The 22,275-nt window shown below is 61.4% G+C and overlaps 2 protein-coding genes and 5 non-coding genes across 12 annotated transcripts; 3 read left to right on the top strand and 4 right to left on the bottom strand.

Moving 5' to 3' along the window:
- Positions 1-20: 20 nt before the first annotated feature.
- Positions 21-5,813, bottom strand: SLC5A6 (solute carrier family 5 member 6). Of its 6 annotated transcripts, none has more exons than XM_032103858.1 (15): positions 3,198-3,738; positions 3,045-3,110; positions 2,914-2,965; positions 2,769-2,836; positions 2,524-2,678; positions 2,215-2,355; positions 2,004-2,127; positions 1,851-1,939; positions 1,666-1,778; positions 1,503-1,570; positions 1,303-1,389; positions 1,005-1,189; positions 817-920; positions 648-751; positions 21-521 (listed from the first exon to the last, which is right to left on the bottom strand). In XM_032103858.1, the coding sequence occupies exons 1-15, from the start codon at positions 3,525-3,527 to the stop codon at positions 363-365; spliced, it is 1,845 nt and encodes a 614-aa protein (XP_031959749.1). In that variant the 5' UTR covers positions 3,528-3,738; the 3' UTR covers positions 21-362. The 6 variants fall into 6 exon arrangements, with proteins under 6 accessions (XP_031959749.1, XP_031959748.1, XP_031959750.1 ...); XM_032103857.1 differs by having other exon boundaries at positions 630-751; positions 3,198-3,732; XM_032103859.1 differs by lacking the exon at positions 1,503-1,570 and having other exon boundaries at positions 3,198-3,743.
- Positions 5,814-6,378: 565 nt separating this feature from the next.
- On the top strand, positions 6,379-8,799 carry ATRAID (all-trans retinoic acid induced differentiation factor). Its single transcript, XM_032103867.1, is given in 8 exon segments — positions 6,379-6,546; positions 6,548-6,683; positions 6,686-6,923; positions 7,216-7,287; positions 8,046-8,117; positions 8,190-8,311; positions 8,404-8,504; positions 8,602-8,799. Coding segments are annotated over 8 exon segments (921 nt in total). The 5' UTR covers positions 6,379-6,471; the 3' UTR covers positions 8,707-8,799.
- Positions 8,800-9,840: 1,041 nt separating this feature from the next.
- Positions 9,841-10,004, bottom strand: LOC116442330. Its single transcript, XR_004239521.1, has one exon. It is a non-coding gene; the product is annotated as a U1 spliceosomal RNA (small nuclear RNA).
- A 2,288-nt stretch (positions 10,005-12,292) lies between these two features.
- Positions 12,293-12,457, top strand: LOC116442313. The gene has a single exon (XR_004239506.1). It is a non-coding gene; the product is annotated as a U1 spliceosomal RNA (small nuclear RNA).
- Positions 12,458-13,904: 1,447 nt separating this feature from the next.
- Positions 13,905-14,068, bottom strand: LOC116442329. Its single transcript, XR_004239520.1, has one exon. It is a non-coding gene; the product is annotated as a U1 spliceosomal RNA (small nuclear RNA).
- A 4,905-nt stretch (positions 14,069-18,973) lies between these two features.
- Positions 18,974-19,137, bottom strand: LOC116442320. The gene has a single exon (XR_004239511.1). It is a non-coding gene; the product is annotated as a U1 spliceosomal RNA (small nuclear RNA).
- A 2,713-nt stretch (positions 19,138-21,850) lies between these two features.
- On the top strand, positions 21,851-22,014 carry LOC116442310. Its single transcript, XR_004239504.1, has one exon. It is a non-coding gene; the product is annotated as a U1 spliceosomal RNA (small nuclear RNA).
- Positions 22,015-22,275: the final 261 nt, after the last annotated feature.

Raw genomic sequence — 22,275 nt, 5'->3', positions numbered from 1 at the left:
TTGGGACCCTCCGACACCTGTGCTCCAGAACCATTTATTGGGGGGACACCAAACACAAAGACAGGTGATAGGGGCTGCAGGGTCCACTCGGCACCCCGACAGCTCCGGGCAGCCCCAGCCCTGGAGCGGTGTGTAAGGCACACGGCTGGGCTGGGGGTACTGGACAACGTCCCGGCCTGGGGACAGGGACACTGCTCCAACATCTCCAGCCATGGTCCCAGAGCCCCCTGAAGGGGCAGCCCACCAGCATCACTGCAGAGACCCAACCGCCTGTTACTCGGCACTCCCCAGCTGTCTGTGGATGCCCCACCAGGGTTTGAGCCCTCTGACCGGGAGTGGCCAAGACCCTCATGCTGGGGGTATCAGAAGGAGGTTTCCTGCAGGGTGTAGGAGGGGGCACCAGCACTGCGGATGTAGCCCTGTCCTTCCTCCTCCTCCTCCCCCTGCCGGTCGGGGCCAGGGGGGATCAGGCCATTGGGCACCCCATTGCTCTTCTCCGTGGCATCCGTATGGCCAGGGGCCTGTGGGGACAGAGCGGGGAGCGGGCAGAGCACAGTGGGGGCAGCAGGGGCATGGGAGGGTACCCCCCATGTCCCCCTCCCCCCGGGGTGCGGGAGTCTGTCCCTCACCTGGGCAGGGTCACCTACCCCACAGCAGAACCACTGCCGGATTTTGGGGGGCAGGCAGCAGAGCAGCCATGGCAGTACAGGGGAGATGGTGCGGGGGTCCAGTGCCGCTGCCGGCGTGGGGCCTGGGGATATAGGGCCGTGAGTGGGGCAGGGGTATCACAGTGGCCCCCCGCCACCCCACACTCACCAGTGAGCAGGCTGACCAGGACCCCCACCAGGATGACAGTGGTGGAGTTGTGGGCACTGTACCACATGTAGGACAGGCTGTAGAACCGCTGCAGCCCCGTGGGGCTGGGGGACACAGGGTCAGGGGGTGTGTGGGGCAGCACCTCCACACCCTGCACACCCTGTCCCTGAGCCCCCCATCCCACTCACCTTGGGGGTGCTGATGTGGGGGGCAGCAAGGTGGTAGCCAGGACAGTGCTGAGGTTGCCCACAGTGGGGAGCGCTGTGCTGTTGGCTGGGGGCACCCCCTTGGCCCCTCCTGTGCCGTGCAGGATGCTGCCGATGCCTACCCAGAAAGCCATGACCAGTCCAGCCAGCAGCCCCACGGCAGCTCCCTGGGACAGGGGACAAAGAAGGACACTGACCCCTGTCTGGACTCAGGGTGCCCCACACCTCCCCACCAACCCGCATGGGGCTGGGGGACACTGACAGGGTCGGGGACACTCACTGTGGGGTTGGCGCAAGGGAAGAACATGCCAAGGCAGAAGAGCCCCAGGAGAGGACCCCCCACCATGCCGAAGATGCTGATGGCTGCCTGCGGGGACATGACCTTCAGCACCAGTCCCGTGCCCCTGGGGGTGCCAGAGCCGAGGGTCCCTCACCCCATTTGGGGTGCCAGAGCCAGGGGTCCTGCGGCCCCGTGCCTACCTGCAGCACAGGTCCCAGCATGGAGGACACATACGCCATCCCCAGGCATAGCAGCCCGTAACCGAGAGCTGGGGAGGGGAGTGGGGTGTCACGGTGGTGCTGGGGACCCCCCCACCATGCCAGCCCTGCAGCTGCTCCCCCCGGCCACCCCCTATCCACTCACCCAGCAGCTTGGAGACCAACGTGGCCCGCGACTCCGATAGCTCAGGGAAGTGCGGCCGTACCAGGTCCTCCATGGTCACCGTGGCCAGTGAGTTGAAGGCAGAGGAGATGGTGCTGGGGAGGAGAGGGAGCAGGAGGAGGCTCGGCCGGGACACCTGAACCACCGCCCCAGGGCTGCCCACTCACCTGAGGGAGCCACTGAAGAGGCAGGCGACAAAGAGCCCGGGCAGCCCCGGCAGGTCCCGCAGCACGTCCATCACGAAGAACAGCACCAGCTGTGGCAGGAGGTCAGTGCAGGGGCTGGGGCAGGAGGGGACAGGGGAGAGGGTCTTCACCCACCTGGTCAGAGGAGCTATGGGTGGGTGCCAGCGGGTGCTCCTGGTTATACACGAACATGACGAGGCCAGTGAGGCAGCTGAGGCAGAGCACAATCTGCTGGCAGGGGAACACGGCGTAGCAGGAGCTGTGGATGCCGTGTGGGTGTCAGACACGGGGAGTGGCAGGGGGGCCCATCCCAGCCACTGGGACCTCCAGTCCCAGCCCCACTCACAGCTTGGCCTCCCGTTCGCTGCGGGCACTGAGGTAGCGCTGCACCTGCGCCTGGTTCACCCCGTACAGCGACAGCATCATGAAGATCCCCCCCACAGCCAGAGACCAGAAGGTGTGACGTTCCAGGGGGTTGGGGTCCAGGCTGTGGGGAGGACCATGGCGGGGGGGGGGGGCGATGGTGACAGGTCCTCACCGGCACCCCACACCCCATGGGAGAGTAACAGGGATGGACCACTACACCACACCAGGATCCCTCTCCCCCACCCAGCGTTCCCACAGCATGACAGGGGGGTCCCAGGAGATCACTCACTCAATGCCGGCGATCTTGCCCTCCTGCTCAGCCACACGCCAGACACGGGCCATGCCCCCCACCCGCCATGCGCCCACCACGATGACGGCAACCTGTCCTGCCAGCATCACCAGCGTCTGGAACACGTCTGTCCAGATGACGGCCTTCAGCCCACCCTGGGGACACACGGTGCCCGTCACCGCAGGATGACAGTGCTCACCCTGGCACGGCAGGGGCAAAGGGCACCTGTGGCAGCAGGGACTCACCAGTGTAGTGTAGAGTGTGCAGACAAGCCCCATGGTCAGCACCGCACTCCAGAGGTCAAAGCCCGTCACTGGAAGTGGCAGAGGCCATTAATGGGGTGAGGGGCAGCAGCCTCCTGGCATTGCCCCCCACCTGTCCTCATCATACCTGCATTGAGGGCCAGTGCGGGGGCGTAGAGCACCACTCCCATGTAGATGACCTGCGGGGAAGGGAGAGCAGTGCTGAGCCATGCCCTAACCCCCAAACTCTGCACCTCCCACACGCCTAGCTCCACTCACCATTTGGAAGATGAAGGTGACAGTGCCCAAGACTCGCACTGTCTTGTTGAAGCGCAGCTCCAGGTACTGCAAGGAGAGAGGTCAGGGCACCTGACTGCAGGGTCCTCCGTTCTCCCCACAACCCCCTGCACTCCCTGCATCCCCTCTGCTCACCTCATAGGTGCTGGTGATGCGCAGACGGTAGAAGACGGGAATGAAGATGTGTGCTGGGATGAGCAGACCCAGGAAATAGGAGCAGCCGAGGAACCAGTACTCGGTGCCGAAGCGGAAGATCTCAGCAGGCACGCCCAGGATGGCTACCGCTGACTGGAAGGAGGCCAGCAGGGACAGGGCGACGGGCAGGCAGCCCATGTCACGGTTGGCTAGCAGGAACTCCTGCACCGTGCGTTGCCGGTCGCCGGTCAGTGCATAGAACAGCCCGATGGCTGATGACAGCACCAGCAGCAGTGCGAAGATGCTGTAGTCGATGGCCGTGAACTCCATGGTGAGCGTGTCCCTGCGCCGCTGCCCTGCCGGTGCTGCTGCTGCCCAGCCACCTACGCCCTGCCGGCCTCATGGGCACACCTGACCCCGGCAACACGTCCTGACCAGCATCAGCCTGGCGCTGGCAGCTGCAGGAGGGACGTGTCAGTGCTGCAGGGACCTTCGCTCGCTCTGTCTCAGCCTCAAGGACCCAGTGTGGGGAAAAAACAGCTGGACCCTCCTCCTCCTCCTCCTCCTCCCTCTGGGCTGGGCTTGGCCACGCCTGGGCCGCCCCACCTGCTCCATTGAAGGAAACTGGAGCGTCTTCAAAGAGCACAAAGACAATGGCTGCAAAAACAGTCGCACCCAGGCCCCCCGCAGCACCGGCACCACCAGCCCCGATAGAACTGGCCAAACCCAACACAGCTGCCTCCGGTGCAGGACAGCTCCAATCCCACCTGAGCCAAACCCAACACGACCACCCCTGGAGCAGGACAGCCTCGAGCCCAGCAGAGCCAGTCCCAGTGGAGCCAAATCCAACGCAGCTGCCCCACAGCAGGTCAGCCCCAATCCCACCTGAGCCAAACCCAACACGGCTACTACCCCCAGAGCTGAACAGCCTTGAGCCCTCAGTGCTGGTCCCACCCGAGCCAAACCCAACCTGGCCCAACCGCCCCAGCATTGCATGGCCCCACCAAACCCGGCAGCACCGGTCCCACCAGCACCAAAGTCAACCCAGCCCAACCACTCCAGCACCCCACAGCCCTGGCGGAACTGCCCCCAGTGCAAGAGCTTGGCCAAGCCCTTGGCAGGGAGCAGAGCCCCTTAGAGCCCCGGGATGAGGACACCAGGGACATAACTACCCTGGCCCTCATGCCAGCCCAATGCTCTGGGGCCAGCAGGGCACAGCCAGCACTGGGGCAGTCATTCCTGCAGCAGAATCGGCCCCACTGGCAGCCCCTGGCCCCGCAGGACACATGGACAGGGCTGGGGAAGGCATGGACCCCAGTCTGCGCTGGAGAGGAGGGACCGGAGGAGCCCCACACTTTTGTCCCAGAGCACAGAAGCTGGGCAGGGTGACCCCCACACCACACAGCCCACATGGCCAGGGATGGACATAGGGGTGGAATGGACAGAGGGGAGCTGGCAGCCTCAGGGGTTCTGGGCATCAGCCAGGTGGAGCAGACCCCTGAGCATCCACCAGCTCTGGCACCCTGTGCTCTGCCCCTGCCCTGGCTCCAGCCGCTGTGGAACAGGAGGGGACAGCTGGGCAGATTGCTGCCCCTGCCTCCCCCGCCATGCAGAGGACTGCCGGGACCTGGGAGTGGCAGGTGCCACAGGGCCGCGGATACCCCGCCTTCCTGGCCTGCGAGGGGCTGCAGGCTGTGGGGGACCCTCTCTCCCAGCGGGGCAGAGTTAGGGGCACAGGGAGGACAAGTCTGGACTGGGGGTGGCAGGCAGGGAGTGGCACAGTGCCCGCCATGATCCCATCGTGATCCCTGGAGGAATGGTTGCCTGGGAAATGCTTGGTGGGATTAGGCTGAGCCCCTCCTGGCACCCCTGGCACGGCCTGCCTGGGCCTGCCTGCCGCAGGGCCGGGGGCGGCTGAGCTGGCGTGGGGTTCTGCGGCGTCGGCAGTGCCAGCAGTGTCTGGGTGGGGAATGGGGTGAGAGGGCAGTGTCTCTGCCACCACCAGGCCTGCTCTGTCCCTGACCAGGACACGGCTCCATGCACAGCCGCTCCCGGCCAGGGTCCAAGGTCACATTCCCCCACATTCCCCCATCCAGACTAAACATGGGAGGTTACACTGTGTTCCCAACGGGCACACAACAGCCCCAGCCTCCTGGATGGCCCCGGCCCAAGGCTCCCATGCCTCACAGGGCAGAGCCCTTGAGACTCTGCTGCCTCCAGCCCTGGTGTCCCCACATCCCCATCACCTGGTGATCCCAAGCCCTGGTGTCCCGGTCACTCCACTGAGGCCCTGCTGCCCTCTCACCCAGAGGTCACAGTATGTCCCCCACAAAACTCAGCAGCCCCAGCTCTGGGCCCCGCTCTCCCAGCCCTAGGGTGCCCCATGTCCCTGGCTGGTGAATCTGCTGCCCCTGTCCCTGGCGTCCTCAGCATGCCTTCCCCGGTGTCCCCGCTCCTCGTGCTCCCTCACACCCTTCCTTATCATCCCGTGTACTCTGACCCCGCTTGAGGCGCCGCTGCCCAGCGCTGTCACCGGTGCCCCAGACCCTGCTCCCCGTCCTCGGTGTCCCCGCTGTCCTCATCCCGGGGCTCTAAGGGGCTCTGCTCCCCGTCCCCGGTGTCCCCATCCCCGGGTTCTGCTCCCTGTCCCCGGTGCCCCCATCCCGGGGCTCTGCTCCCCGTCCCCGGTGTCCCCGCTACCGGCCCCCGCTGCCTGCAGTGCACCAGGTCCCGGCGGCGGTGACCTTGTCGCGGCGGTCTTGGCGCAACACTCACCGGCCGCGGCGGCACTCACCCCATGTGCCGCCTGACAGCCGGGGCGCCTGGGGATGACGCAGAGCAGGCGGGGCGGCTCCTACGGCCTCTCCCGCTCGGCCGCCAGGTGCTGACGGCATCACCGCCGGTCCCGCGTTGGGCTGCGGCTGTCCCCGTCCCCGTCCCCGTTCTCCCATTCCCATCCCCATCCCGGCCCCGTTCCGGGCCCCGCCGCGCTCCGCCGCCTCAGGCGGTCACCCCGCCCCGGCGCCCGCGCTGCGGGGGGCCCCTCCGTGGCCTCGCTCGGGTCCAGAGGGCGCCAGGCCCGTGGGGGGGGGGGGGGGGGGAGGACGGGCACGGACCTGCCCCGTCCGCTCGGGGCTCCCCGGTGGCGCGGGCGTGCCCGGGGCTGGCGGGGCTATGGGCGGGTGCGTGCTGCTGCTGCTGCTGCTGCCGCTGCTGCCCCGGGCCACCCGCGGGGTCGCGGTGAGCAACGGAGAACAGGGCCGGGGTCACGGAAATGGGGGGCTCTGGTGGGCAGAGGATGTCACGGATCAGAGCTGCCGAGAGGGCAGGGAGTGCCCGGAACGGAGGTCCCGGGGGGGAAACCGAGGGTCAGTGAGTCCCCGATCGGGGCTGTCCCGAGGTCCGGGGTGCCCGGCTTGGAGGTGCCCGGGCGTCAGGGAAGTCGTGGTTGCCCTAAGGCCGAGGAGGTTGTCCTTTTCCGGGGAGCGGGTTCGGGGGGGTCCCGGGGCTCGGGGGTGCTCGGGGATCGCGGGATGCACGGGAGTCCCGGGTGCCCCGGGTGTCGGTGCTGCCCATGACCCCTCGACCTCTGCAGGTGTGCGGGCTCTGCCCGGGGCCGCCGCGGAACGGCTCCATCGTGTCCCGGTTCTGTGAGTCCCGGGGCGACACTGAGAGCGACGGGCGCTGCTGCCGGGAGCGGGGCCTGTCCCCAGGGCGGCTTCTGGGGTACGGGGGGCCCGGGGGAGGACGGGGATGCAGGTGCTGGGGTCGAGTCTGGGGTGCTGGGGTGCTCGGGGGGTGAGGAGTGCTGGGATGGGTGTTTGGGTTCACAGCGGTGTCAGGGGAACGGCGGGGGTGGGGAATGCCTGGATGGAGCATCCTGAGTGGTGTGCGGGGGCGGCAGGTACAGGCAGGTACAGGCAGGGACCAGGATGGGTGCTGGGGGTCACAGGAGCATGAGGGGAAAGTGTAGGGGACAGGCATGCTGCTGTCTCCCCCAACCACTGTCCTTTCCCAGGCTGGACCTGAGCAACTGCTCCCTGCACAGTGTACCCCCGGGACTGGCCGAGGCCACCACTGCCATCATCCTGTGAGTTTCCCCGTGCCCCCTTTGGCCCTTGCAAGGAGATGGGCCGGGCTGGGAGAGGGGGTTGGGGCAGCTTTGGTGGGACATTCCCATGGGCCCAGGCCAGCACAGCCCTGCTCTGCTGGTCCCAGCACCCCAGTGGACAGCAGCTGCTCTCTGCCCTCGTGGCTGGCTGTAACAGTCCGCAGGGTCGGGACAAACGGAAACCACCCTCATTTTTAAAAGGGGAGCCCTGGGACCCGTCTGTCCAGGCAACCTCACCCCTGTGCTCAGTGGGACCATGGGACAGATCCTTCTGGAGTTCTGTCATGGTGCACGTGTTCACAGGACAGCCCTCCAGCGGGGGCCTGTGCTGGCAGGTGAGACAGGAGCCACACGGTCACATCTTGGCTTTTGCCACAGTCCCACACAGTGTCCTTGTCCCCAGGTTGGAGAGATGGGAGTCAGGGAAGTAACTCATCTATACGGCCACATCCAGGGCACTGTCAGGGCTCAGTGTCCAAATGAGCCCAGTGAGCCATGGTGGCCCTCAGGGCACCATGACACCCCAGCTCATCAGTGTTTTTGTTAATGACCGAGTGGTCCCTCAAGCAGCTCCGCTGAGACCTTTGAGCCCTGGCTGTAGGGCTGCACCCTCAGGGCCTTGGGTGGGGGAGGTGGGTGCATGGGAACCGCCTGAGGCTTGGTGAGGTGCCGGGGGTACCCCTGGTGCCTGCCAGGCTGGGAGTGCCGAATGGGACTGAAGGTCCATGTGCTCGCAGGGACTTGACTGAGAACCCCCTGACAACTCTCCCCAATGGCTCCTTCCTGGGCTTCATCCACCTGCAGAGCCTGTGAGTGCTGGGGGGAGTCAGGGGCTGGGGGGGGGGGGTCACTGTGGTGTCAGTGCTGAGCTCTGCCCCCAGCGCGGTGCCACTGGCACTGGAGTGTCCGGGTGGGAGTGACGCCTGGCAGGACGTGACAGTGGATGGGAGCAGCCGGCTGTGCCAGGAACAGAGGAACCCCTGCAACAGCTCTGTGGAACTCGGTATGGCGGGGGACTGTGACCCTGGCAGTGGGTACATGGGGCTGGCAGTGGGGTCTGGCCTTGGCCCCTGACCCCCTGCTCTGCTCTGCCAGCCTGGCCATGTCCTGAAAACTCTGTATGTGCCCCCGACGGCCCCGGCCTCGTCCAGTGCCTCTGTGACAATCCCTTCCATGGCTACAAGTGCCTGCGTGAGGTGAGTGCCTGTGGGACTGGACCTCTCTCTGGCTGTGCCCTGGCCAGATCAGCAGGGGCTGCAGGGAGCGGTGATGCTCACTCCCGGTCCCGGGCAGGGCACGTTCCCGATGCTTCTCTTCAGCGGAATCCTGGGCACTGCCACTGTGTCCCTGTCCCTGCTGCTGTGGGGCACCCAGCGGAGGAAGGCCAAGACCCCCTGAGCAGGGCAGGGGGCCGTGCCTGGGCTGGAGGCTCTGTGGCCTGGGCATCCTCAAGGCTGCTTGGGATCAATAAAACTGCAGGTCCTCGCTGTATGTCCTTCTAGTTCCTTCCTGGGGGAGGGGTGGGTGATTCAAAGGAATCTACTCCACAGCAAGGGACTGTAAAGTAAAGTGCTTTATTGACCCAGCGGGGGGAGCACACAGGGGTTAACACCTCCATATGCTTGTCCCCCATGTTCATCTTACAGAGGTTATTTATATGTTTACCAGTTCGGCTTCCTCCCTTTTTGTTAATTTATCTAAAAGTTATAGTCATAAGGGGTTGGGGTCTTACATAACTTGTGGTTTCCTAATCTTAGGGTTACAAACTTGGCATGCTATTACTATCTAATACATTCATCACACACCTATTTTGCTAATACACAATTTTACTATTACACTCTTTATTGGTATATTAGTTATGCTTCATCTATAGTTGTGTATTGATTATTCTCTTATTACATTTTTCTACCCTTTGTGACAGTTCTTCTATTTGTCATTAAAACGGCAGTTAGGATGTGTCTTCCTTCTTGTCGCTTAGCCCACAGGGGCTAGGCCCCTGTTCTGCATAACAGCAGGTAGTCAGACACATTAGCTCGCATTCCATTCCCTTATCATCCTAGTCCACTCCGGTTTTGTTTTTCCAAGAGCAGTTAGCGTTAGACATAGCGTCTCCTATTCACTGATCATCATAGCCCCTTCCAGGGCTAGGATTCTTTTCTTGCAAAAGCAGTGGCAGTCAAGCATAGCAGCCAACACCCAGCTTTTATTAATCTATACTTGATACTAAGGTGCTTACGTTAAAGAAGTCCTGTGTTCCATGGGTACGCGGGGGCTCGGTGGAACCGACGGGAGGGGGGCCATACAAATTCTCCGCGCTGGGTGCGCGCCCAGGTCAAGGCGAAGGTGAGCAGTAGGAACGTCTACACTGGGACCTGCCCACCCACTGTGAGCTCTCCAGCCCCCAGAGGCAGCACTTGAGCGGGAACCGCCTCTGAGACCGCAGCTCTCTGAGAGGGAGGAAGTCCCAATTAATGCCGGAAGGAGCCGAGTTATATTATTCATAATAAATGCTCTGTTCTTGACCAACAAAATCAGGGGAGAGCGCGAACGCAGTCCCCCACTACCACAAATTATGCAGTCGAGTTTCCCGCATTTGGGGAAATCGCAGGGGTCAGCACACCCGGAGTGCAAGGGATGAGCCTCGCCCTGGGAAAACCACCTGCCTGATCATGGTGTCTCCCCTGCCAGGTAAGTATGAGATACCAACCCCGCCGCCCGCACGCCCCGCCCGCCGCACGCCCCCACAGCACACGGCCACCCCGACACCAGCCCCGCCCCGAACCGGCCCCGCGCTGCGCCGCGGCCCGCACGGCCCGGCCCGCGCAGCGCCCGCGGACGCGCGAGGGCAGCGGCGCCCGTGCGCGGGCTGTGTCCCGGCATGCCGCGCGGCGCTGCCTCATTTGCATGCACACGCCCTCAGCAGCAAGGCTCCGCCCCCGGCCCCGCCCCCGCCGCTCCTCGGACCCGCCCGGCCCCGGCTCCGCCCCGGGAGCCGCTGCCCCGGGCCCGCTCCCGCAGCTCTTCCCTCCGTCTGGGTCGGGTTCTGTTCCGAGTGAGCGGCCCATGGGTCAGCGCTCACCATCTCCCGCTGCCGGAATTCCCTTTTCCCCAGCTACTGCCCGGTCCTGCTGGGGACCCTCCCGGTGCCTCTCGTCCAGACAGCCCGTTCCTCTTGGGCTTCTCTTTTCCCTAGCACAGAAGATTAGCCAAGTGTGCGGCGTTCACAGTGGAATTGGTCTGTCTGCAGGTGCTGATGAACAACTGAAAACAATTGCAAAGTTTCATTCCAATCTTGAGATATCATTTTCCCCTCTGGAGTTGGATTTTCTCATTCAAAGGCACAGACAAGGTGACTCTGTTCACCCACGAGGATACGAGAGAAGATGTCCCTCACATCCAACACCACAGAGCCCATACCAGCCTCTGGCTCTGAGGCGAGAAGGGTGTCGGGATTTGGGACAACCAGAAGGACGTCAGCAGTCTGGGCGTTAAGTTCCTGTAACTCTTCCACTTGTCTATCCCGGTGACTTAGGCTTCTTCTCTGGGAGGATTAGAGTGGTAAATTCGAAATGGCAATAAGCCAGACGCTAAAAAAGAGCCTATTAACACTTCCAGTCCTTGCCGGGCCTCTCATTTTATCGGGGTTGGTCTTTTCTTGCCAGTTGCACTCCTGGTTTCAGTTCAGCTTTTACCGGACTCACGTTTCCCTCTCGCCCCGGGATTCCCAAAGCCAAGAGCAGTGGTACGAGTGCACCTAAAACTCCACCGGGCATTTCCTCTTCTGCAGGTTTCCCTGGGTGAATGGGCAGAGCTGCGCTTTCCATGCATTTTCCAGAGGAATATGCAAACTGGGCAGAGTCCTTAGGAAAAGTTAATTGTGCATTTAACTCGCACTGCAAACCCCGAGCAATGGCAAAGGACACTCGGCCACGTGGAGAAAGCGATGGGCTCATTTTGCGTTCCCAGTCCCGAATTCCATGGGCTGTAAGACAGTCTGAGGGATTTCCTGCCCTGGGGGATTTCCTGCCCTGGGGGATTTCCTGCCCTGAGGGATTTCCTCTCATTGCAGCAACAACAACGCCATTCCTTTTACTTAAAGGTCCCTTACAGCCAGTAACCATGGAAGAAGATATTCCGGTATGCACTAGAAAATCCATTGTTCCATTCCCTGGCCTAACTGGAACCAAAGGATTGGCCAGGGAAACAGGAGATGCCTCCGGTTCCCTTCAGTCCAGCCCAATTTCTTCCTCTTCCGATTTTTCCTTCTGTCCATGCTCAGCCCATCCTGTCCGGGACCCGCACCCTGAAACTTTTGGAGGGGTGTTAATCACCACTCGTGACTTTGTCCCTGAATTACAGCTTGCCTTCTGCCTCTTCGCTGTCCCTGAGAACAGATTTGGAAATTTCTTTTGGCTCTTATCCTTCCTTCTCTTCTACTTCTTCCCGTCGTTACGGGCATGGCTTGGGAAATGCCCATCCTGTCTGCTCCTTGTGATTGGCGGAGTTTCTTTCCTGTACCTGGCACCGACTGCCGACAAGCATCCTGTTAAACAGCAGCATCCTGCTTCCTTCCCTTCCTGATCTCGATCCGTTGGGATCTGGATCCGTGCCTTGGGCAGGATCCGGCTGCGTCCGGGAGGAGCGGGGGCCGTTCCGCCGCGCCGCCAGGGGGCGCTGCGCCGCCAGCGGGCAGGAGGCGGGGTTTGGGGGGAAGGCGTGACCATGCAAATGAGACCGGGCGGGAGCGGCGCCGAGTGGGTGTATGGGCGTGTGCATGCAAATGAGGCAGCGCCGCGCGGCATGCCGGGACACAGCCCGCGCACGGGCGCCGCTGCCCTCGCGCGTCCGCGGGCGCTGCGCGGGCCGGGCCGTGCGGGCCGCGGCGCAGCGCGGGGCCGGTTCGGGGCGGGGCTGGTGTCGGGGTGGCCGTGTGCTGTGGGGGCGTGCGGCGGGCGGGGCGTGCGGGCGGCGGGGTTGGTATCTCATACTTACCTGGCAGGGGAGACACCATGATCAGGCAGGTGGTTTTCCCAGGGCGAGGCTCATTCCCTTGCACTCCGGGTGTGCTGACCCCTGCGATTTCCCCAAATGCGGGAAACTCGACTGCATAATTTGTGGTAGTGGGGGACTGCGTTCGCGCTCTCCCCTGATTTTGCTGGTATAAAATAGAAAAACGGTCAAAGCGAGCGGTTCTCAGACATCAGCTCTGGTTTTTTTTTTCCGAAGTCTGCAGTGGGTCCGTATTCTCGCTGCCCTCGATCTTCTGCCGCTGGCGCTCTGCGGTCTCAGAGGCGCTCTCAGTCTCTGCCTGTCTGGGCACGTCGCTGTCCCGTCCGTGCAGAAGCGGCAGAAAAGCGCAGCCCCGCGGGACCAGCCGGGCTTCGCCTCTCGCGGCTCCCGACTGCGGGCCCCGGCGGCCCAGGCCCGCCCCGTGCTCGGGCTGCAGCGGACGGCGAGACTCGGGTTTGCGTCCGGCCGGCTTCGCACACCCAGCCTGGCGGTGGGGTGGACGGGCGCAGAGATTTAGTCCAGCTCAGGTTTGGACAAGCGATACAGAGGAAACAAGTAGAACTCGGCAGCACCTTTGGATCCTTGTTGAGCAGCTATTCTTTATTGCGGCATGCCGGCCGTGTGAGGGATAACTCCTGCCTTTCATGTGCGCCTTGGTACAAAGTTATTCCCTTAGCTAGAGTTACAGCATGTTTATTCATTTCATTTCTAAGAAATCATTTACATTTTCTTAAAAATGCTTTGAATAACGTCGCCTATCTGTTTTGCGTTATTTCATGGTCTCTGCTGCTATCTTGTATCATAAACAGCTCATTACACGCTTTCCTGGTGGTTATTCTGAAGCCGTCTTGCCTTGGCTTCTGGTCAACTTTTCCTTGGCAGCTCCTCTTGTTCGCTCCGCCACTCGTCCGCTTTAGACCGGGTTTTTGTGTATTTGCAGCTAAAAGCCTTTGTTGTGCTATCTCGTTTGTTGCCGTTAAGCATAACATTGTTCACGGATTTGTCTATTCAGCAAGCAAGCTGACGAATTTCCTTTTACATCAACTCTCACGTTTCACAAGGATGCGTCCAACTCCCGCCACTGGAAGTCCGGCAGCACTCCCGGGCTCGATCCGGTGTGACCCGGACAGCGCTCACCGAGCGGGACCAGCATCTCTGTGCCTCTTCCCTCGCGCGGACCCGCTCGGAACCGCTCTCCGCCGGGTATTTCCCTGAGTCTGCAGACATGGGGTGGAGCAGGCCGGGACCATCCCGGCTCCAGACAGGGCAGTCCGGAGCCCCCTTTGGAACCGCTCTCCAATTCCAGCAGGGAATTCCTCGGGCACCGGCAGCGCCTGTTTGCGGAGGGCACGATGGCCTGCCTCGGGACCCCCGGCTATGGCTGAGCCGCGCACCGGGAGCGGGACGGGGCTACCCCCGCCGCCGACCCCGCACTTGTCCGGTGTAGCGGCCGCTTCTGTTCTATCTCCCGACAGCACCCGAACCCGCGTGGGGAAATTCTCCTCCCGCCCAGCCAGCCCGAAAAAGCTGAGCAATGCTCTCGTCAGGGAACTCCCAGCTCCTCTTCTGTTCTTGACCAACAAAATCAGGGGAGAGCGCGAACGCAGTCCCCCACTACCACAAATTATGCAGTCGAGTTTCCCGCATTTGGGGAAATCGCAGGGGTCAGCACACCCGGAGTGCAAGGGATGAGCCTCGCCCTGGGAAAACCACCTGCCTGATCATGGTGTCTCCCCTGCCAGGTAAGTATGAGATACCAACCCCGCCGCCCGCACGCCCCGCCCGCCGCACGCCCCCACAGCACACGGCCACCCCGACACCAGCCCCGCCCCGAACCGGCCCCGCGCTGCGCCGCGGCCCGCACGGCCCGGCCCGCGCAGCGCCCGCGGACGCGCGAGGGCAGCGGCGCCCGTGCGCGGGCTGTGTCCCGGCATGCCGCGCGGCGCTGCCTCATTTGCATGCACACGCCCCCGGGCCGGCTCCGGGCGGCTCCGCTGGCGCGGCGGGAGCTGCGGGCCCGGGTCCTTCCCGCCCGTCCGGCCCCACCTTCCCGCCCGTGCCGGGACTGCGCGGACTTTGTGCCGCCGGACCCGCGGGAGGGTCACCCGGGCAGCTCCAGCGCTGCCTCTCCTTCCCGGGACTTGTCCCTCCTTTGCCCAGTCCCGCCGAGGGCTGATGCCCCGGGTCAGTCTGTCTCCTGTCCCTAAGCCGAGGGGCTGGCAAGGCTGGTGGTGTGTTCGCCGGCCATTGCCACGTCACTGCTGAGGCAGGGCGACTCGCATCACCTTGCTTCTCCCGCGGGAGCGGCAGCACAGGGGTCCCTGGCACCCGGGAGCTCAGAGTCCCCATCACTGCATCCCAGGTCTCCCATTGCCCCTGCCTGCCTGCTTGGGGATGGGCTGTGCAACGACTGGCAGCCTCCAGTCAAAGCCCTTCCACCTCCTCTCCTCTTCCTCCCCGTCTCTTCTTGCACTCAGGGTTGTTCCTCTGACCCTTATCTGCCCCATCCAAGCCTTGCTTCCAGGCTCTCACATTCCAGTTTGCTTCCAATTTGGATCGGGTGAACCCTCATAGACACAAACACCAACAGCAACAAACCCAGCGAGACCTTGGTGTAAGAGACGGTCCGAAGATCCCTCATCTGCCTCACGATCATCGCCGAGGACAGAGACGGAACACAGGAGTCCTGGCCTGGCTGAGGTGGGATGTCTGCCAACTGTTGCCTGCAGGTGTGCCCGCTGGGAACTGGTACGCATTCCTGAGGAAATTAGTGCAGGTCGCAATGGACTGCGCCGTTCTTGCTGCCCAGGCGGGAAGGACTGCGCTGAAGCGGAAAGGAATGACCTGTCCTGTACACCTCTCCTGTATGCCTGTCTTGTACGTCTGTCCTGTACCTGTTTCCCAAAGCAACAGGCCTCATAACAATGGCTGTAGATTTCCCCGCCTCTTGGCCAGTTGCCCCTCGCTTCTGAAAAGGACTATAAAGGGACTTTCTGAAATAACTGAGATAGAGATCTCCCCACGGAAAGAAGACAAATCTACTGGCAGAAGACCACGAGGACTTCGTCTCATCTGTTGGTAGCTATTGCCCCCCCCCTTTTTCTTCCTCTCTACTTTGTTTTTCTCTCTCTCTCTCTCTCTTTCTCTCCTCTATGGCATTACTGTGTTGTGGGCACATAATAAAGGTGCACTGTTTTGATTAAAACTGAAATCTCTTGTGTCCATTTACACTCTGAGATCGATAAACGAACCATCACAACCCCCGCTTGCATTAGCAGATCGTGACACTTGGTGCTGCCCCAGCAGGTTGCTTATTCATCCTCCATGCTCAGAAGCCATCGTTACACATCTAAAGGTTTTGCTCCAGGTCTTCCAAGCAGTGCTAGAAGTTCACATCGAATTCTGTGAACGGGCATTTCCATTCTCCGTCTTTGTTCTGCAGATGGACAGCACGTGCCACTATCTTGCACGGGGACCCCCAGGCCACGAGCAGCCAACGTATCCCTGAGACCCCAACCAGCAGTGACAGGAGAACTGGGGCACTGTGTTGGCTTTGGGCGTGCAAGGCCCTGTGGGGTCATGGGGGCTGCTGGGTCTGTCGTGATGTGAATATCGGTGTTTAAGGGCCCCTTGCTTCCCCTTGGAGGGTGCCTGGGCATTTCCATGGCACCATGTGCTCATGGGCATCCCCTCCATGGCCATCTGCTCTCACTGTGCTGCTGCCAGTGCCCAGACCCCCACGGTACTGGGGGTTGCTGGGCTGTGAAGGCCTCTGTACATGGACCTTGTAGGTGTCATCCTGTCCACCTGTACTGGAGCCCAGTACAAGCCATTACCACTCAGCGAGGTCCTGTGTAGCTCCTGCAGCCCTGCCAGTCTCTAGGAACCCGGAGTCCCTGGTCTGGCTGGGGATACATGCTCTGCTTTTCTCTTAGCAGGATCAGCCAGCAGCGGAGCTGAGTCCGTGTCCCTGAGATACAGCTGGTCTCAGAGGCGCTCTCAGTCTCTGCCTGTCTGGGCACGTCGCTGTCCCGTCCGTGCAGAAGCGGCAGAAAAGCGCAGCCCCGCGGGACCAGCCGGGCTTTGCCTCTCACGGCTCCTGACTGCGGGCCCCGGTGGCCCAGGCCCGCCCCGTGCTCGGGCTGCAGCGGACGGCGAGACTCGGGTTTGCGTCCGGCCGGCTTCGCACACCGACCCTGACAGTGGGGTGGACGGGCAGAGAGATTTAGTCCAGCTCAGGTTTGGACAAGCGATACAGAGGAAACAAGTAGAACTCGGCAGCACCTTTGGATCCTTGTTGAGCAGCTATTCTTTATTGCGGCATGCCGGCCGTGTGAGGGATAACTCCTGCCTTTCATGTGCGCCTTGGTGTAGTGGTTTGGTCCAAGATACTCATTACCATTTATCTTCTGTGAGATAAGAATTAGGAGAAACGCAAAGCAGGCACCAAACTTGAAAGATTATAAAGAAGTTTATTAACAGACCTGAAAGAAGAAAAAAAAATTATACCACACCTTCAGAACTCTCCTCCTCCCCCCACCTTCCTCCCTTCTCCCACTGACAATGTAAAAAGACAACCCTTAAGATGTTCAGTCTGTTTACCACTGCCATAATAACCTTGTTCAGTCCATTCAGAAAGAGAAGTCTCTTCTTGCTTGTGCTATGAAAACATCATCACAACGAGACAGCCGCCCACTTCCAAATAACTTTGTTCAGTCCATTTAGGAACTCTCTGCTCGCATGTGAGTCCCTTCCCCTGACTTGCAGCTTTTCCCACAACTGCTTTCGAGGGTCCACTCTTGAAGTTTTTGGGGTACAATTTTAAGGTTGAGCTGTTCAGAAACAAAAGTTCTCTTCACCCATCTCTGGGAGCATTTCATCTCTAAGAACAGAGGCCCTTCTTCCCTGGGAGCAAAGGGTCTTCCTCATCTTCATCTTTAGGACTGTCTCTGGGAGCATCTCTAGGAACTGAGGTTTCTCCTTTCCCATGTGGAGCAAAAGTCCTCATCGCTTCCATCTCTCCCTGTCCAAACTTCTCATGGAATTACAGCTGCGTCAGCATCTGCCTATCTCAGCACAGGTGCTTTTGCTTACGAGTTGAACACTCCACCCCCCATATCTTCATGAAATTACAACGGGTACTCTGATATATCATAGCTTCACAACAGAATTTCAGCTTTAAGCATTTCCTCTTTCTCTTCCCTCAGGTTTTCAGCTCTTCACAGCAATAAAAGTGTTAATCTCATCTTGGCCTTGTAGCTGGAATGTTGCTTATCGCTGTTGGTCACCTGACCTTGGCCGGACAGCGGTGCTGCGTTTGCTGAAATCTTGGCCGCAGTGGAGGCGGGGGAGCCAAGCCGCTCTGGCTGCCACAGCCCTGCTGGCGGGGGGAGGGGGGGGTTCCGCAGGTGGAACAGGGCCCATCGACTCCAGGATGGCCGTGGCCCGGCCTGGCCTGGCCTGAGCAGGGCCTGGGGCGGGCCCACTGGCCCCCGCACGGGGACCGCAGCCACCTGTCCCAGCACTGGAAATGAGAGAGAGCTCGGGGGGGAGTTTGTCTGTTCTTAAATGTGGATCACAGAGGCGGTCACAATTCACAGTTTTAAGTGGCTTAAAGAATTGTCCATATTCAAACTGGCCAGCTGATAGGTTCTGTCAGGCCATAGAGAAAGCTGTAAGAAGAACATCACTTCCGAGACTTAGCTTGCTAACCTATGACATTTGGTTACGAAGTTATTCCCTTAGCTAGAGTTACAGCATGTTTATTCATTTCATTTCTAAGAAATCATTTACATTTTCTTAAAAATGCTTTGAATAACGTCGCCTATCTGTTTTGCGTTATTTCATGGTCTCTGCTGCTATCTTGTATCATAAACAGCTCATTACACGCTTTCCTGGTGGTTATTCTGAAGCCGTCTTGCCTTGGCTTCTGGTCAACTTTTCCTTGGCAGCTCCTCTTGTTCGCTCCGCCACTCGTCCGCTTTAGACCGGGTTTTTGTGTATTTGCAGCTAAAAGCCTTTGTTGTGCTATCTCGTTTGTTGCCGTTAAGCATAACATTGTTCACGGATTTGTCTATTCAGCAAGCAAGCTGACGAATTTCCTTTTACATCAACTCTCACGTTTCACAAGGATGCGTCCAACTCCCGCCACTGGAAGTCCGGCAGCACTCCCGGGCTCGATCCGGTGTGACCCGGACAGCGCTCACCGAGCGGGACCAGCATCTCTGTGCCTCTTCCCTCGCGCGGACCCGCTCGGAACCGCTCTCCGCCGGGTATTTCCCTGAGTCTGCAGACATGGGGTGGAGCAGGCCGGGACCATCCCGGCTCCAGACAGGGCAGTCCGGAGCCCCCTTTGGAACCGCTCTCCAATTCCAGCAGGGAATTCCTCGGGCACCGGCAGCGCCTGTTTGCGGAGGGCACGATGGCCTGCCTCGGGACCCCCGGCTATGGCTGAGCCGCGCACCGGGAGCGGGACGGGGCTACCCCCGCCGCCGACCCCGCACTTGTCCGGTGTAGCGGCCGCTTCTGTTCTATCTCCCGACAGCACCCGAACCCGCGTGGGGAAATTCTCCTCCCGCCCAGCCAGCCCGAAAAAGCTGAGCAATGCTCTCGTCAGGGAACTCCCAGCTCCTCTTCTGTTCTTGACCAACAAAATCAGGGGAGAGCGCGAACGCAGTCCCCCACTACCACAAATTATGCAGTCGAGTTTCCCGCATTTGGGGAAATCGCAGGGGTCAGCACACCCGGAGTGCAAGGGATGAGCCTCGCCCTGGGAAAACCACCTGCCTGATCATGGTGTCTCCCCTGCCAGGTAAGTATGAGATACCAACCCCGCCGCCCGCACGCCCCGCCCGCCGCACGCCCCCACAGCACACGGCCACCCCGACACCAGCCCCGCCCCGAACCGGCCCCGCGCTGCGCCGCGGCCCGCACGGCCCGGCCCGCGCAGCGCCCGCGGACGCGCGAGGGCAGCGGCGCCCGTGCGCGGGCTGTGTCCCGGCATGCCGCGCGGCGCTGCCTCATTTGCATGCACACGCCCCGGTATCGCACCGCTATTGCCGCTCGTATTGCCCCGCCCCCCACCCGGATGCTCCAGGCCCCGCCCCCTCGCTGCCCGGAACCGGCGGCTGGTCCCGGTCCCGCTCCCGCTCCCGCTCCGGCTCCGGCGGCAGTCGTTCCTCCCGGGACTCGGTGTCAGGGCACAGCGGGGCCGCAGCAACGGCAGAGCGCGGCTACCACTGGATCGACAGCGGGAGAGGTCCCGTGGGGCAGCACGGGGGCTGGGGGCCAGGGGTGACCAGCTGTATCTCAGGGACACGGACTCAGCTCCGCTGCTGGCTGATCCTGCTAAGAGAAAAGCAGAGCATGTATCCCCAGCCAGACCAGGGACTCCGGGTTCCTAGAGACTGGCAGGGCTGCAGGAGCTACACAGGACCTCGCTGAGTGGTAATGGCTTGTACTGGGCTCCAGTACAGGTGGACAGGATGACACCTACAAGGTCCATGTACAGAGGCCTTCACAGCCCAGCAACCCCCAGTACCGTGGGGGTCTGGGCACTGGCAGCAGCACAGTGAGAGCAGATGGCCATGGAGGGGATGCCCATGAGCACATGGTGCCATGGAAATGCCCAGGCACCCTCCAAGGGGAAGCAAGGGGCCCTTAAACACCGATATTCACATCACGACAGACCCAGCAGCCCCCATGACCCCACAGGGCCTTGCACGCCCAAAGCCAACACAGTGCCCCAGTTCTCCTGTCACTGCTGGTTGGGGTCTCAGGGATACGTTGGCTGCTCGTGGCCTGGGGGTCCCCGTGCAAGATAGTGGCACGTGCTGTCCATCTGCAGAACAAAGACGGAGAATGGAAATGCCCGTTCACAGAATTCGATGTGAACTTCTAGCACTGCTTGGAAGACCTGGAGCAAAACCTTTAGATGTGTAACGATGGCTTCTGAGCATGGAGGATGAATAAGCAACCTGCTGGGGCAGCACCAAGTGTCACGATCTGCTAATGCAAGCGGGGGTTGTGATGGTTCGTTTATCGATCTCAGAGTGTAAATGGACACAAGAGATTTCAGTTTTAATCAAAACAGTGCACCTTTATTATGTGCCCACAACACAGTAATGCCATAGAGGAGAGAAAGAGAGAGAGAGAGAGAGAAAAACAAAGTAGAGAGGAAGAAAAAGGGGGGGGGCAATAGCTACCAACGGATGAGACCAAGTCCTTGTGGTCTTCCGCCCATAGATTCGTCTTCTTTCCGTGGGGAGATCTCGAGCTCAGTTATTTCAGAAAGTCCCTTTATAGTCCTTTTCAGAAGCGAGGGGCAACTGGCCAAGAGGCGGGGAAATCTACAGCCATTGTTATGAGGCCTGTTGCTTTGGGAAACAGGTACAGGACAGACGTACAAGACAGGCATACAGGACAGGTGTACAGGACAGGTCATTCCTTTCTGCTTCAGCGCAGTCCTTCCCGCCTGGGCAGCAAGAACGGCGCAGTCCATTGCGACCTGCACTAATTTCCTCAGGAATGCGTACCAGTTCCCAGCGGGCACACCTGCAGGCAACACTTGGCAGACATCCCACCTCAGCCAGGCCAGGACTCCTGTGTTCAGTCTCTGTCCTCGGCCATGATCGTGAGGCAGATGAGGGATCTTCGGACCGTCTCTTACACCAAGGTCTCGCTGGGTTTGTTGCTGTTGGTGTTTGTGTCTATGAGGGTTCACCCGATCCAAATTGGAAGCAAACTGGAATGTGAGAGCCTGGAAGCAAGGCTTGGATGGGGCAGATAAGGGTCAGAGGAACAACCCTGAGTGCAAGAAGAGACGGGGAGGAAGAGGAGAGGAGGTGGAAGGGCTTTGACTGGAGGCTGCCAGTCGTTGCACAGCCCATCCCCAAGCAGGCAGGCAGGGGCAATGGGAGACCTGGGATGCAGTGATGGGGACTCTGAGCTCCCGGGTGCCAGGGACCCCTGTGCTGCCGCTCCCGCGGGAGAAGCAAGGTGATGCGAGTCGCCCTGCCTCAGCAGTGACGTGGCAATGGCCGGCGAACACACCACCAGCCTTGCCAGCCCCTCGGCTTAGGGACAGGAGACAGACTGACCCGGGGCATCAGCCCTCGGCGGGACTGGGCAAAGGAGGGACAAGTCCCGGGAAGGAGAGGCAGCGCTGGAGCTGCCCGGGTGACCCTCCCGCGGGTCCGGCGGCACAAAGTCCGCGCAGTCCCGGCACGGGCGGGAAGGTGGGGCCGGACGGGCGGGAAGGACCCGGGCCCGCAGCTCCCGCCGCGCCAGCGGAGCCGCCCGGAGCCGGCCCGGGGGCGTGTGCATGCAAATGAGGCAGCGCCGCGCGGCATGCCGGGACACAGCCCGCGCACGGGCGCCGCTGCCCTCGCGCGTCCGCGGGCGCTGCGCGGGCCGGGCCGTGCGGGCCGCGGCGCAGCGCGGGGCCGGTTCGGGGCGGGGCTGGTGTCGGGGTGGCCGTGTGCTGTGGGGGCGTGCGGCGGGCGGGGCGTGCGGGCGGCGGGGTTGGTATCTCATACTTACCTGGCAGGGGAGACACCATGATCAGGCAGGTGGTTTTCTCAGGGCGAGGCTCATCCCTTGCACTCCGGGTGTGCTGACCCCTGCGATTTCCCCAAATGCGGGAAACTCGACTGCATAATTTGTGGTAGTGGGGGACTGCGTTCGCGCTCTCCCCTGATTTTTGTCTGTGATAAAATTAGTGCTAATATTGATGCGTTACCGCTGCTAGTGGTAAGTGCCAGCCGTGCAAAGTCTGGCTTTTTTCGCGTTTCGCATCACTTATAGCAGTTTAGGTCCCAGATCTCCGCGTCCACACTGCAGGCCGCCCTGACTCCGGCCGTGGTCCAGTGCTCGCCTGCACGAGCATCTTCGGCCGTGTCCCGCGAATTGGCGGTCAGGCCCGGGGCTGATGCTCTCCTCCGCGCCCGCTGTAGCCCC

Source organism: Corvus moneduloides, chromosome 3 (genome assembly GCF_009650955.1).
Source record: "Corvus moneduloides isolate bCorMon1 chromosome 3, bCorMon1.pri, whole genome shotgun sequence".
NCBI classification, from domain to species: domain Eukaryota; kingdom Metazoa; phylum Chordata; class Aves; order Passeriformes; family Corvidae; genus Corvus; species Corvus moneduloides.
The sequence above is the reverse complement of the archived record's forward strand: the minus strand, read 5'-3'. Positions and strand labels throughout refer to the sequence as shown.

Excerpts from the sequence above, each read along its gene's own strand:
- SLC5A6 (XM_032103857.1), bottom strand. The coding sequence starts at position 3,527 with ATGGAGTTCACGGCCATCGACTACAGCATCTTCGCACTGCTGCTGGTG. Across the intron at positions 2,837-2,913 it reads CGCACTGGCCCTCAATGCAG|TGACGGGCTTTGACCTCTGG; the intron begins GTATGATGAGGA and ends TGCCACTTCCAG. Across the intron at positions 2,128-2,214 it reads AGCGAACGGGAGGCCAAGCT|CTCCTGCTACGCCGTGTTCC; the intron begins GTGAGTGGGGCT and ends CGGCATCCACAG.